General features: G+C 41.6%; 1 protein-coding gene across 1 annotated transcript in view; it reads right to left on the bottom strand.

Moving 5' to 3' along the window:
- Positions 1–16,144, bottom strand: part of pde4ba (phosphodiesterase 4B, cAMP-specific a) — a 115,934-nt gene extending 99,790 nt beyond the window's left edge. The window contains exons 1-2 of the mRNA XM_070908242.1: positions 16,047–16,144; positions 15,606–15,893 (exon numbers count right to left, since the gene is read on the bottom strand). Of these exons, the coding sequence (XP_070764343.1) occupies positions 15,606–15,829 (224 nt within the window). The 5' untranslated portion in view covers positions 15,830–15,893; positions 16,047–16,144. The remainder of the gene's footprint in view (positions 1–15,605; positions 15,894–16,046) is intronic.
- Positions 16,145–16,435: the final 291 nt, after the last annotated feature.

Genomic DNA, 16,435 nt, shown 5'->3' with positions numbered 1-16,435 from the left:
TGAGAAGTTTGAAATCACTGGAACTGCTAACAACTAATGGATTTGTGAAACTTGTGATATGGGCCCTCAAGTAGACACTGTTTGTAAGGGGTGACCAGCAAAAAAGGCTGTGATCCACTGGTTTAATCTTTAACAATGTGTGGTATTTTATTTTAACTATATAATATTTTGTATATACAATCTTAATCTGAAAAGTAACTAGTAACAAAAGCTGTCAGATGAATGTAGTGAAGTAAAAAAAAAAATCTGAGTTGTAGTGGAGTTGAAGTATTAAGTGGAAATACTCAAATCGTCGTGGGAATTTCAGGAAAACAGAAGACTGGCAACAAGGGAGTAGTTCTTGTGGTTTTATTCACGCCTGCAGACGGACGGCAGCAAGTCAGTTGCTCCTGCCCGCCTGACTGTACTGCATCTCAGAGGGTAGAAAGGAACGTGTTGTATTTTCCCACTACACTGTACTTAAGTACAGTACTTCAGTAAATGGTCCTGGCACCACTGTCCTACAGCTAACATCTCTGCTGGAGGAGACAATAGCCCAATTCAGAGGGTGGCTCTTTCAAAAGACTGAGCTTACAAAGGTGTGGCCTTTGGAGGGCTGCAGACGTGTGGGCTCCTACCCCTAAGGAGATCTACTCAAGCCTTACAGAGGGCAAAACTAATGTTAGGTACACCTACTAACTTCAAAGGGTCAAAATGTTCCAAATTTAGCATCATGATGTTGACCTCAAATGGCCAACAGTGTGCCATGTCAGTGGTAACCACTGTACCATGCTAAGACATTTCACATCAACACAACTTCATGGTAAATATATCTATATAACACGGGTGACTTTTTCATTACACCACCGCATGTGATGTCAATAACGAATGTGAACACTTCACATCTCACTGCTCCACTGGAATCTGTTCCTCATTAACCTCTCTATGAAGTTGCAAATGTATTTTCCAAATCTATCATTTTTCCTTCCTAACATCAATCTATAGGTGTCGGGTGTGTATTTGTGTATGTGTTTGTCTCTGTGTACAGTATACCTCTGTGTGAGCGTGTTTATCTGCATGTATGACTGCATATCTGTGTGTGTGTGTGTGTTTCCACCGCTCCCCTGGAATGTTTTCCTATATGTATATCTCTCCCACATGCCACTGAGTTATGATGTTTCCATCAAGTAGAGAACTACCCCCTTACACGCTGTCTTGAGCTGGCCTCGGTGAGTCCACTTAGTTCACAGAACCACTGTGAGTGATAACTCGCTTCACTCCCTAAAAGGTGGCTGGGAATAAGGTGGGTCAATGGTCCGGTTTTGTGTTGTAAGTCAGAAATAATGTCTGTGATAGCAGCATTGGCTGAGTTGATTAAGACATCTCAGAGTTTAAGTGTCCAAGTGTATAAACTGTATTACAGTCATCTATTTTGGCCACTAGGGGGCATAAGGAACTCCCTGACAGGAGCAGAGCCCTGACATATCACCACTTTATAAAGTTGTTACGGCTAAAGTGTAAACAGCTGCCTACAAACACATCAAGCCAACATTATGATCCCGTACCTGATGAATGAAAGTCTAATATTCACTTTCCTTTTAGCTTCATTTTGGTCTCTACAAACTGCAGTTCATATGATATAATAAGTCTCTCTTAAGATATTTCAATCTTGGCCAAAGTGGCGGACCGACCGACCAAACACCCAACAGCCACGTCTCGGTCCATGCTGCTAAAACATTGATAATGCAGCTTTCGAGAATAAATTGAAATGAATCATTACACTGACCACCTGTTGTAGCTTTTTAATCAGTGTTTCTTATCATTTCCTACAAGATTCAAGTAGTTCTAATAATGGTGAATACAAAAAGGCAAAGAGAGAACACCCCCTGGTTGTACTTCTGATGAACCAGATCTGAGGATGTGTGAACTACTGTCATGCATCATGCTGCCATTATTAGTAAGATATTCAGATATTATCCATGGAGCCTGCCTGATTTCTTTTCATAGAATCATAGCTGAATTATAAATGATCCCTTTCAGGAAACGCTTGTATGGGATCCTTATGGATGAAGTTAAGTCACATACAAAATGTAAATATTGCTATCGTATTGTCATGGAAGTATATTACATATTAAATAAGTGTAGAATTGTTAATTGGGAATCTTGCAGCCATAATTGTGATTAGGAAGAAATGGCTGGGGGCTAAAGGGTTGTGGTAAGGAAAAAAAATGATGGAGGGTCATGGCGGTGAAGCACACGAATGTAATTATGGTTTGCTCACCTGGTTGTTGTTCTTTGCTCTATTCTCTTAAAAAAAAAAACATCTGGAAGGGTCAATAGTGGCCATCTTGAGGGTGCCAGCAGCATTGGCTTGAACACAAATACCTATTCCAGCCATTCACGTTGGGGATGTGAGACACCAGGCTCATTAAGGAGGTCTGACGAGTCCATGAAAAGGCCTTTCACAGTTTGTGTGTGTGTGTGTATAAATCAATGTGACACTAACTAAACAAACGCTGCTGGAGAGCAGGGATAATGAACAGAAATGGACTGAAGGCAAACTGAGTCTTAATCATGGGGCAGACGTGATGGAGAGGGGGAGAGAGGGGAGAAGGCAGGTGGAAAGCGGCATGAAAGAAAGAGAATGCCGTTACAAAGCTTAGAGAGAGCAGAGCTGGGCTTCAGTTTTTGAGGACCTATAAAGTTTGAAATACTATTGTGTGATGAAACATTAGACTGAAATTACTTCAACTGGCCTCAAGTGGTAAACCCCTGTGAACTAGCATACTTGTTCTCAATAACCGGCTAAATAATATCTAAGAAGTCTTTGGCCTTTGGAGGCTGCGAGAAGACACATGAGGCTCTTTATTACATCCATATTCAGAGGGGGAAAGACTTCACAGCATTTATCCCTGACTGAAACATGAATATCAGGACAAACAAACAGTTGCCCGTAGGGATACAATACCCCGGATGCATCAACGTAAAATGGGACACTTGCAAATTTGAGAGTAGCCAAGGGTGATCTGACAAAATTATCACACCCATGGGTACCCACTCAGTCTCTGGGCGCAACTGTCTGCACATGGAGACAGGAGAGAGAGAGAGAGAGAGAGAGAGAGAGAGAGAGTGACTTTTGGATGTGAACGTGGTGCCAGTATTTCACTGCCAACATCCCAGCATAGATAAACACTGGCCACATGGCTCTCTGTGACCCTCAGGTCTCCATTATTTAACACACACATGCAGAAAAAGGAGCAGTCAGGGACAAATGATTAAGAGCATAGCTTGACCCCAATGTTTAAGACTATTGCTCATAAACAAACTAAGGAAAACATGACTTAATGCATACACACACACACACACACACACACACACACACACACACCCCTGCAGGCAGGGCAAAGAGACGAACGGGCAGACAGCCACTAAGCTCTCCAAAATGCTCCAAAATGTACTGTTTGTGGTCATCTGACAATACTGAATTGGTGCACACAGCACACAAATAGCGCAGGACAAAGAAAAGACAGCCATGTTTAGTTCAATAACATTTAATATATAAATAGCTGGGCACATACTGTTGGGGCTCGGGGGGAAATAAAAGGAAAACCTGCTGAAAAATGTTTAGGCTGATTGCTAAAACTGTTTGCAGATAGATTTCTTTTTTTTAAATAAGTAGACAAGGGACACTTCTACAATATTCCAGTTGTAAACCAGGTTAACATAAAGCAAGGTGAGTAAAAGGATGTACCTTATCTCACAGGTGGCATACACTACAACAGGGTACTAAGAATTACTGTAAAACCAGCACAGAAAAAAAAAAATACCACAAAAAGGACTATACAACAAATTCAAAGATAGCGATTACAAAAAGAAAAAGATAACATGAACTAGAATTAGAGCAAACGTATTGTAAAAATCAGTACAGTAACAAGGAAACTGCCAGTGAGAAGAATAACAATAAGTCTCTAGGAAGTACAACATTGTGATTAATCTAGTAAACAGTCCACAGGAGTAAAAGTAAAAAGAGTAATATACATATCAGTTAGCCCACCAGTAAACTGACTGTTGCATTAGTAACACATTTGCCTCAACAGCTAGTACAATGCCTCGTTCGGTAAGCAGTTAACTGATCGCAGAAAAAACTCAATTCTACTGAATCATAAATCAGTAATCACTAAACAGCTATAATAAAAAGAGTAGTAGAATGGGGCAACAAAGGCATTTGAGGAGTAGATAAATCTTTAATAGTTAATATTTTCATGGTAACAGATCTGACAAAATGGTGGATTTAACAATGTCAGTTAAACTCCTATAGAACTGGTAACTGTTGTGGTTGCTACTGGCAACTAAATGTTTAACTGAAACTAACTGCTGGTGGTTTAAAATAACACCTTAGCACAATACAGCTCAGTACAACAACACCATCTCTAACTTTGGAGTCAAAAGTTTCCATGGATGTGAATGGAAACCTTTCTCAGACAGTGTTTTGTTTCACAAAACTATTGTGTTGAACTATATGCATGTTCTTAATAAAGTAAGCCAGTGTAAAGGATTGGAACTTGGTCAAATCAATCTCACCATTTCAACTAAAATTATCAAAAGAATACTGCACAAACTCCAATATACACATTCTTCCTCCATATAATCTCCCTGGTTTACTGGGTCTCTCTCACACACAAACAATGCGCACAAATCCTTTTATCCCTGAGCACAAACTAACACTAAACCATTCAGCCTCTCTACAAGTCCAATTTTATTCACATCAGTGCATGCACACACAGACAGACACGCACACACACACACACACTCTGCATATCAAAGTGCGTGGGTGGTGGTTTCCCCATAGGCTTGTGGTGACAATGAGTCAAGGAGACAGGGGGCGTGCGCGCACACACACACACACACACACACATACACACATAGAAGTCATAGGCACAGATGGACATACTGTACATGCACCAAGTCGCAGACTCACACATACACACATTCCTACACTCACTCTGCACTGATGTACACAAAGAACACCGAGCGGCAGTATGGAACGAGCAGTGACGATAATGACAACATTGACAACCGGGCAAAAGAGGAGGTGACGCCAACGATGATGATGATTAAAATGTGACAACGTGTGAATGCGTTGCTAGAATCTCGTTTATCAGATAGCAGCACAGCGAATCTTATTGTACCAACTGTGATTCAGACTGGGCGCCTCAGAGCCAGACAGTCAGCAGACACTGTTTCCCTGTTGGTTTGATGAACTTTGTGGAAATTTGTACAGTTAAGCTCACATTCAAATCCCACAACTAACAGTGTTATGGGTAATCCTACAATCAATAATCATGGTTTTTTTTTTTAGGAATCAGATGATTGTACTCATAATTACAGAGTTTTACAGTGTAAAGACGTTTTGTGTCACAGCTTCCCCTCGCTAAAAAATATTTCACCAAGAAATTTCTTTTATTGTGACATCTTTCATCTTCAGGTTTTCAAACAATATTGATATTTCTAAAAGGGATTTTCACCAAAATCCATCTCCAGCTCATTCCTCAAGCTGTGTGCTTTGCGGCTGTTAGGTAAACGCAGACTCTTTTTCACATGGCTGGAGCTCTGAGGCGTCATTTAATAGCTTTTAAAAGCTTTTAAACAAACAGCCCAGCTATACACTGGCTGGTTGCCACAGACACATGGGGTGCTGTTTTGGTGATTTTTGGTGACACAAATGCAAGTGAGGAAGAAGCTAATTGCCTTTTCACTGAATAATTGCTAGATAAAAGACTTAACCACTCAGGGATCAACCACCAAGATTTCAGCTTCAATGAGGGTAGACTAATTATTACAAACTCCCCTGGGTATAACACAACGCAGTTCAACAGCAACCCAGTCTACAGCCTCCAAAACAATCATTCAGTTGAATCAACACCTCTGAAACCAACCCAGCAACTCAACATTACAAGCTTCATGTACGCCAGTCCTCCCAATCATTTTGAAACCGAAATCAGAACTCCAGGCCAATCCCTGTGTGAACTGGGCATGAACACTGGATCGTCACGTCAGGAAAACTGCAGAATTGTCAGAGACAGCTTGATAAACTGTACACTGAGTCCATTATTATTTTGTTTATCTGTATTTTATCCCATTTTATCATTTTTTTAAATACCTAATTTTATTCTATTCTTATTGGTCTTATATTGCTTTGATTGTGTTTTTAAATGTTGTTCTAATGCATATCTTCACCTTATGTAAAGCACTTTGAATCGCCTCTGTGTTTCTCTGTCCCTTATTTGTATATTTTATTTCTAATTATTCATTTAAATAGGACACAGCTCACTTCTCAGAGCTTCTCTGCACTTGAAGGCAGATGCACTGTGTGTGTCAGAAAATGAAAGACAACACAAAATTTAAAAACACATTAGATGTACTAGCTGAATGTAGTAAATTCAGTTTTCCTGATGCAAAACCATTTTAATCTGTTTCACCAGGTTGAAGATGAAAAGTTTTTGGTTTTGCGCATCCATTTTGTTGACAAAATGAACATTTCAATGCGTCACCACGTCTATGTGAGGACAAATGTTCTTTCTTTGTTAATTCATGCTCAGCTGAAACAACTTCTGAATAACTTCAGCTACAATAACTTCAGTTTCCCAATGCAGCCGGTCTGCGCTCATTCGATAAGATAAAGCACAATACAGCTCTGCCTCGCTTCTGCATTGTTGCACAAAGTTCCCGGCTGAAAAAAAATAGGATGCTGCCGCAATTCCTCAGTCAGTGTGACAGACAGCACTCAAGTGGAGAATAATCGCTACGTCTTTTTCGGAGAAGACAGAAGAGGAAAGGCAGAGAGGAAGTGTACTGTTGCGTTCCGCTTACTTCAGCTTCATACGAATGGTGCTTTAGAGCTCTTGTCATTAATGAATGCTTGTGCGCTTGTGAATGGGCTGAAAAGAATATACAGCTGGTACTTCACACACACACACACACACACACACACACACACACACACACACACACACACACACACACACACACACACACACACACACACACACACACACACACACACACACACACACACACACAATGCACAAAGACAAAGACACACACCATCAGGAGTAATACGTCAATGACACAGGTGTATTCCCCGTAAGGAGGATGACGGTATGCACGCAGACCAAGAAGTATGTGCATGTTGCTAACACACACATGCTCGCTCAATCACACAGTGAGGGATATATTAATGACAAAATTCACAGTTGTGGCTGCCCTACGAAGCACAGTATGAATCGATGCACAGTCTTTCCACACAGCACATAACGCCATTCTCCACCTCTGAACTGAAATGGCAACTAATTGCTCTCATTCTTTGTGTCTCATTCACTCCTGCTGTTTCTCTCTGTTTCTCTTCCCTCAGTCTAACAGGGAATGTTATGTGTCTCTATGAAAGAGAAATGTATTATGGCCTAGACTACTAGCACCCTAACCAACCACCCTAACAAAATGATTTGGGCTCGATTATAAACATGAAAATGGTTGAGAATGTCAGTCGTAAATTATTTGTTTAAATAAGGCCAAGAAAGAAAGACGTGGCTTCTGCAGAATCCCAAACTTCTTTACAAATGTCACATTATCATCGAGGCTAGATGGCAAGAGAGATGGGGGATGGGGGTTGTAGACGGAAGAGGAAGAGTAGGAGAAAAGGGGAAGAGCATAGAATATAATGAAGACAAATAGGTTTTCCGATGTTTCCTGAATGCTAGTGCTAAAGGCCACATGTTTTCCAGAGACCCAAGGACAAGTGCCTGCAGCACTACAATGACAACAAATGCTGATTCATAGAGCCATGTAATTCCATTACATATACTCTAATCACTGTTTTGCATCAGCCTATGTTTTGACAATGTATAAAAGCTGAAATTAGCTGAAATTAGCCTGATTCTGAGTTGAAATTGTATTGGAGCCGTACAAACATCAAACATGTAATATTTGGCATGATTTTGGCATTGTGTAGGTAATAACTGAACATTTCCATTAATTTAGTCATACTTGGGTTCATCAGTAATCCCTTGACTGTCTGACTGATTGTTTAAGCCTTTTACGTGTTGCATAAATGTCCAGGCCACAATAATAATCCTGTTTCTCTTGACACATTTTTTCTATTTTGAATATTCAGAGAAAACCGAAAACAAATCCTGAGGTCTTTTATGGAGGGACAATGGGAATCTTATGTTTACTTGCAAATTGCTGCCGCATCATTATCACCATGTCTAAAAAGTAACCTTTACAGAGAATTAAAGCATTATAGTGATGCTTTCATGCATCATGCAGTGCAATTACTATCCCTGTGTTCACTCCTCTTTTTATTGCAGTCTCTCATTTTTGCTCTCTCTCTCTCTCTCGCTCTCTCTCTCTCTCTCTCTCTCACGGTTTTGATGTGCGATGATGTGTATTCTGATGTGTGTTTTCACTACAGCTGGTTCAAACATTTGTAATGAATACGGAAAATAAGTGAAACAAACAAAAACATATTCATGCAAAGCATTGCTGTAGGACCAGTTGGTCAAAGGCATCAATTTGGACTTGCCCTTTCCAGTAGCTGCAAGAGGACCGTTAACAGTCTAACAATCTATTCATGCTTTAGGCTTTACCAGAGAACAAAGGGAAAAATACAGTATTTTACATCTTCATCATGACCAATACACTCTAGGGTAGAATTGCATTGCTGCTTTGGTAGACCATATGTAGCAAAGTACAAAAGGGGTAATGGTGGGGTGACAAGCAATACACCTCATCAGTCAAATTCAAACTGACAGCAGTGTAAGTACATAGTACAGTATGTTCTTTACAGTAGCTTTAAGCAACCACTAGGACATCCCAAGGGAACAAGCACTTACCTTCCCATCAGCCCTTTACCACTGCATGCATGAAAACTTGAAGACCGCTCAAGCTAATTAAATAGTCAAGTTGCTAACACATGGTGTCAAAATCATGGAGTTGTTCCTTGTAAATATGTCACTTAATGTGAATTCATGAATCCCTTACGTTGCTTTATTAAGAGTGGATGTAGATGTAAACCTACAGTCAGGACAAATAATGTAATTACTGAGCAGTTATGAAATCAACATGAGCAACATGAGAATCTATTATGCCATGTGTGTCATTCACCGTCAACATGTAAAAGGGAGACAAAACATGTCACCCGTAACTGGCCACAAGTTTTCATCCATTAAATCCCAATCCCGGCCAAGATAATCACATACAGACATGTTATCGTGCACAGAGGCATGCACGCACATACACAACCCTGAGCCATCATACGCCTTCACCCATCCGTAATAGTTAACTTTCTGCTTGGCTGGTTCAGTACAGGGAGACAGGAGAGGGAGATGGAGGGCGCTGAACCGAGTCATGCAGTGTGAGAGAACGAAGAGGCGGAGGAGGAGGAGACGGGAGGAGGTAGCCTGGTTCCAGACCTCTGAATCACCACCCGCATGACCAAATTTATCAGTGACTCAAACAGGACTGATGCGGCTCTTGTGAATGGCTGTTTTGTGGTTGGAAAAACAACCGAGCCAATCAGAACCTTTGTGGGCGGGACAAATGTAGGTGACGTTACAATGCTGTGACACATTTAGACCTGGAGCTTCACCATTTACCAAGCCAACTACCAAATGGTTCAGCAATTTTATTTTTGCCAAGAGAAAATCTTTCGTATTCTTGACATACAAAGTCCAGTGCAGGATATGCTTGGTCTTTGTGTTTTATTGCTGGAAATACGCTTCTTAAAGATGTACGTAAACGTCTCAGCGGACCTACACAGAGAAGGGTGTTGGTAACTGTAGGTCGCATGAGGCTTGCAGTGGAGCCGACATGCACACCTCCCAAATCTCCACAATGAGTCGTGCGGACCTGCACTTCAAGCAAGTTGATTGGTTGATACCCCACGCTACAGTATCCAAGCAACCGCCGTGCACGTTCACCTATGTGCAGCCTGGAGAAGTATAATTCTGGCTTAAATCTTATGAACACTATTACTAGATCACTGACAATAGCAGCAGACGTCATCCGGGCGTCCTGGTGGCTCAGGGTTTTAACCCAATCACGATGATTCTGTGTTTTCTAAGAACAAGAGAGGGCTTTGATAGTTTGACAGCAGAGAAATGACGGAAAATGAGGGAAAAGAGAGATGGGAAATGACATGTAAGAAAGGTCCCTTCTGTATGCCAACTAGAGACTTTGCGACTGGCTTCTAATTTGTTAGTGTCTTTGGGAAAAAAAAACAACAAACAAATAAAACATGAGAAAATAGCTGACTTAAAGTGGGAGCAAGGCTAACATTAGCTAATAAGTTGTCTAACATTAGGTAATAAGTTAGCTAACATGTCTAGGTAGCATCAAACGTCAGCCACATATTAGCTAGTAGCCAAGTCAAACAGGTTCAGTATTCAATAAATCCTATTTCTTATCTGTCTTGAGTTAATTAAACACAGCCTCTCCTTTGTTTCTCTGACAGCTGTTATGACACTGCATCCTTAGGTGTCTTAAAACAGCATAACAATAGAGTCAGTAGAGATAACTATTAAAAAGGACATTTTATATACATATATATACATATATATATATATATATATATGCCCAAAACTCCAAATCTGTTCATGGATACGAAAACAGTTCAGAGGGGCAATACATGACACAGCAACAAAACATTCCCACAGAGCTGCAGAGCATTACGTACTTGCAATATATTTCAATTTTATGGTAGATGTTTTAGCCATTTGCTCTGTGATGAAATGATCTCTCCTTTGTCTCTCTGTCTGTCTCCCTGTCTCTTACTCAACTGAGCAGTTGGCATAAACACACTGGCTGCAGCAGTAACAATAATCACGTCAAGCCTTCCCTGACGTCCATCTAAAGATGATTTTGGGTGAGTCACAGAGGCGAGTGGAGAAAGAAACAAATCAATAGCAGACGGAGAGCTGGAATAGTGTGGTGAGATGGATATTTAGGTTGACATTTAAGCTGAGGTAAATAACCCTCTGTGTAGAGCGACCTCTGTTTGTTTTTGCCGGGGCTGCCTCCTCTGTGGGAAATGAGGTCTGTTTTTCTGTTTATCCGTCTTCCGCTTTCAATATATACAACGTGTGCATTTCCTTCCCTCCACCGCTTTATCTGTCCCTCTTGCCTTCCCTGATATCTCTTCATCCCACAAGAAAGCATCTGATGGACGTCAGCACACAGGAGGAGACCAGGTTCAATGTAATCAAAGTGAGCACTCTTTTCTATTGTAGCTGGAGATAAAAACAGCTTTAAGTGTTTTGCATTTCACAGATATGTAGGTGTGATTATCTTTAGTTGGGTGTAAAGTAATGTTTAGCAGTTACATGCAGTATATTTAGTTAGATTTATTCGACATCACATTTTTTGCAAAGGAAAGAGAGGTTTTCCCTCTCTTCTGTCCCATTTTTCCCTCCTCTCCCTTCGTCCTATTCCCAAGGTAGTTTCCTTCCCTCCAATCTCCCTCTCTCTCTCCTTAATGTGCTTTTTGTGTGAGTGGAAAACCGAGCGATCGTACGCCTCAGCCAGCCATCAAACATTTACATCATGTGATGCTTTGGAGTGCAAAAGAGAGAAAGACAGAGGAGAAAGACACTGATAGAAAGGGAGAGGGATGTCTACAAAAGAAACAAAGACAGACATGGAAAAACACGAGAAAACTGGGGGGGGGGGGGCAGTGAGGAAGTCATACAAAGAAAAGAGCAGACAGAAAGAGAGTGAAACTTAGGAAAGACACACAGACACAGACAGACAAAGAGACTGTAAAAGATAGAGACAGACAGAGAAAGACACAAGGCAACAGCTGAACAGCTCAAACAGAAGAGTCATTGTATGAGTGCCAGTAGGTCAGGAGTTCACCAGACACTAGTCCAAGACAGGGCCAAATAATGCTAGCCAGGATGAAATGTATAATTGAACACACAAGAGTTTGGACAACTTACTCGCATGTTTTGGATTCAAGATTGGCAACAGATTTTCATTGAAAGCTCCAGACAATGCTTGAAAACAATGTCCAGGCCTTGAACAGACGGAGAGAAAAGAAGCGAGAGAGAGAATAGTGAGTGTGTGGAGAGAGGTAGTCTGTCTGGCTAGATAATAATATTGAGTTCATGTGTGTGACGCACTTCAAGTGAAGTGAAGTGAAAATGTTTGAGGTTTGAGAGCAGATGATGAATCAGATAATACATTTCTCTGTATGTCTGTGATTAAACCCCATGACAAAATCAGCTTGTATATGTTGACTCTTAATCTGAGCCCGGATCTAGACAAATACAGGTTTGTCAGTATATGATAACAAAAAATAATCCAGTGGGAAGTAAGCCAGTGGTTCCAAACCTGGGCTTTGGGACCCCATGAAGGGGATACAAGACACATCTAAGGTGATGATTAACAGTATAGAGGAGACGACAAAACATAGTTCTGCTACATGCTTTTTCTGACCTTTCTGACTTTTGCTTTTTCTTGTGAAATACTAATAAAGTTTTACCTCTTCAGGCCACTAAAAAATATTCAAATGTAACCATCTGAAAATCACTGGTGGAGCTGTTACAACAGGTTCTCCAACTTAAACGACAAAACATGTTGTTTGTTCTGCCCTCTAAAACGAGATACAGAAGCATTTTCTTTCAAAATTGTACCAAATTATTGTTGAAAAATACATTTGTTTTGTGATGTAATCATGTAATGGTATGGTTTGGTTGTTTTTGAGAAAATATTGATTGTAGGCACTTTAAATACAACGACTGTAAGGATTGTGCCAATCAGGGTATAGTAAACTTCATTGTTTGATGTGGGAAACTGTCTTTGGCTTCACTATCAAATTACCAATATAAAATAGTATCAAAGAACTTCATAAAGCTGCATTCTTAAAATTACGACTTCAATATTCTTCGAGTTTAGTATTGAGGAAAGTAATAGAGCTACATACTGTAATATATTTAGAAAAGCAACTAACATCTGGTATTACAACAGTAAATAAGATTCTTCTGATTTTATCATATACTTACATTGTTACAAGAACTCTCTAATTGTTAAAAAAAAAATCTAAGGATAATCAATAATAATCAAAGCAGTGCTAAAAACTTGATTACATAATTAAGCTTTATTCTCATTTGTCCAACAGTAGAAAGGCCTGGCCAACACATATTAGTAATTCATCATCCTTTTTTTGTAACTTTCCCAGGTCTGGCACTGGTGAGGAGACAATTAGGCCAGAAAGAGTGTGTGGACGGTAATACCCTGAAGGATTCCCAGGACAGGTGATTCTTTTAAGGCAAAGGGGATAGTGATATTTTGGGGCAGTACACGGTGTATTTAATGACATGGGATAGAGCACAGAGTGCAGTGATTAATCTTGTAATCCTGACTTATTTTATTATTATCTAACTATAACCTAACAGGTACTGTGTGCCTGATAAAACACAAGCATGAAAAACAAGTTAAAAACACCTGCTGCTGGCTGGCAAGTGCCATTATCTCCTTAATTTTCTCCTCGCCGTGCTGATTGCCACACCTCCCCCTCTGGAGATGACTGACTCCCCCCCACCCCCACCCCCCCGTTTCCATTTTTAACTTTGTATCTGTCACTGTTAGAGCATTACAGTGAGTGAGCAGGTAGACCTCAGTGTCTCGCTCAAGGACACTTTATCATGAAGGTGGCTGTTAATGGGCTGGACTGCCGGTTAATGGCCGTAATGGGTGTTGTCACGTCCCTGGATCGAGCCCATATACTGTGGGCTGTGAATAAACACGGCAAAGGACGCTACTGACATCTTTAATGATTTCTAAATTAAGCCATTTTCCTTGTTTGTCTTTTTCTTGTATCTCCCCTTCCCAACCCCCACAAATCTCTCTCTGCTCAGAAATAGGCTATACAATGAGAGAGAGAAGAGATAAACAGACATGAGTCCCCGTTCTGACTGCTGCTGTGGAGGGAGGAGAGAGCCAGACGTATACGACGAAAAGAGAGAATAAACATCTATTACATTTGCAAATGGGCATCCAAAAACACACACAGACACACACACAGTGTCAAAAAACACACACAATTATGACTGAACTAACATGACACACATACATAGAACAACACAACATATTATCCATTTTCCATCACAGCAGCACAGCATGTAGAGACAACATAGCGGAGCAGATTCATATCTGGACCCATTTCCTTCCCCTCCCTATCCCACAACAGAGACTGATTATTTTTCGACCCACCCCACGCAAGCAGTGACAAGCCCGCTTTATCATGTTACCACAAATTTGTATACATGTAACATCTCAGAGAAGCGCAGCATGTGTTTGTGGGTATATGCTAATTCCTTCTTTGGCAGTCGAGGGTTTTCACCTTCACAAACCCCATGAAATGAAGAAAACAAAGCACCTCTGTCTGCCACTGCCTAATCTGAACTGTACTGTCACTGCTGTTTTTGTTTGTTTTTTTGAGGGACAAGAGTCACCTTGAGCCTTTGTAGTCAAATCACAGCAGCTCTTTTCCTCGCCTCTAATCCATACATTGCATAACATAGCAAGCCCTCCCTTCACATCTACTATAGTGCCTAACTGCTGCAAAATGAAGAGGTAGACTCGGGGAGCGGGTGGGGGATGGGGCGCAAAATGCTGCAAATAATAAGACAGTAGAGTATGAGGATCATGAGAAGTAAACATGAGAAGTCATCTTTTTGTTGACCCTGTGATCTTTTTAAATAGAGAACGTCAGACTCGCAGCCTCTGGGCTTCTTCTAGGAAATGTACCAAGAGAAATAACATCAGTGTGAATGACACAACAAAATGTGAATGGAACCAGATTGCGTATTGTGTGATGCTGCAGTGTGTTTGACATTTTGTTTTGATCTTGCGTTGTGTTACGTAGACATCCATTTGTTCATTGGGGTTGTGAACCAAAAAAGGTTAAGAACCACCAGGTTGCATAACGCAACTAACACTCCCTCCACATCACTGCAGCCATCCAAAATAAGGACTGATCCGCACGCAAACACACACACACAAACTTCACCTAGGTACAGGGCACATCAAAATGGAGGACAGGGGAGTCTGCTGAATGGGATTTTATTCCATTATGTAATCCTCTAACCCAGTGACACATCATCAGACAGCAGCCCCATCATTCATTTTTGACCCCACTCATTGTGTCAAAACTCTTGCCGCACAACACTTTCCTTTTGAAGATCGCGCTTTCATTTTATGTACCAAAGAAGGTATTCTCTGAGATATTCCTTTCTCCACATCTCCTCTTTCTCCCCCTTGCTGGCTGTCTGTTTAACGCCCCTAACTCTTTTCACACATGATTCCTCCGTCTATCTCTCAGTTCTCACTCGGTTTCCTTCCTCTTCTTGCCTTTATTTTCCCAACCACCCACTCTTACTTGCTCTCTCTCTCTCTCTCGATCTCCTCCTCTCTCCCAATTCCCCACCAATTCAACCCCCATTAAGGGTTTCCTTCGCTCTCCATCTTATCTCTTTACTCTAATCCTCTGTCACATCCCTGGACCACTCCATGTTTTCTCCAGCCCCCTCCCACCTCCCTCTTCTATATGTCTCAACCACAGGTCTTACCAGGTATGGGCAACAGTGAAGCGTCGCCTCTGTCGGATGCTCTTGTTGACCATCAGCTTGCGGAAGAGGCGCGGGGAGCTTCTGGGGGAGAGTTTGGGGGACGTGGCGCCCCTCTTCCCTCCCACCACACCTGGGATTTTGGGAGGCTCCAGCTCCAGGTGCATGTGCTCCTTGAATGTGCGGATGCAGGAGTCCATCTCAACGCTCAGCTCATTGGATGACATCCCTGCAGGCTGGGTTGAGTCGTGTATGGCCGGCTTTCCTTCCTCTTTCAAATTCTGCCCCTTTCTGTCCAAATTCAGTCACATCAGCTGGTCATGTATAGCAGATTTTGTCCTCCTCTTGCCTTATCCAGACACAGAGAAGTTTACACAGGGTTGAAATGGTGTAGCGGAGCTCACACACAAACATTCACCCACGAGAAGGCCAGCTCACACATACCTTTTTGTTGTTTGTGTTGCCTCTGTGCTTTCGATCCTACCCCCTTTTTCCCCGTTCTTCACGCGTTCAGGGATTAGCCGGCCAGCAGTCGTGCCCTCTCCCTCTCTCTTTCCTTTGGCTCATGCACCGTGCTTTAGAGGAGCTTTACACACAGCCGGGTCACATACAGCTCCTTCCAGGAGAGAAGAATTCCTCCTCTCAACGCTGCTTCTCTCCCATCTCCCTCCTGGTCTTGCTGACTGTAAAGTGCACACCCCACTCCCTCCTTTCCTCTGTCCCTCTGACACTGTTGGTGTCTGCTGAATGCACACCTCTGTACCAACTCTTTCTCTCAGTCCTTCCAGGCAGCTTGATGTTGGAGGATCTCCCTTATAAAAGATTCAGAAGGG

This window comes from Enoplosus armatus, chromosome 7, assembly GCF_043641665.1.
Source record: "Enoplosus armatus isolate fEnoArm2 chromosome 7, fEnoArm2.hap1, whole genome shotgun sequence".
Taxonomy (NCBI): domain Eukaryota; kingdom Metazoa; phylum Chordata; class Actinopteri; order Centrarchiformes; family Enoplosidae; genus Enoplosus; species Enoplosus armatus.
This window is presented reverse-complemented; position numbering and strand designations above follow the sequence as displayed.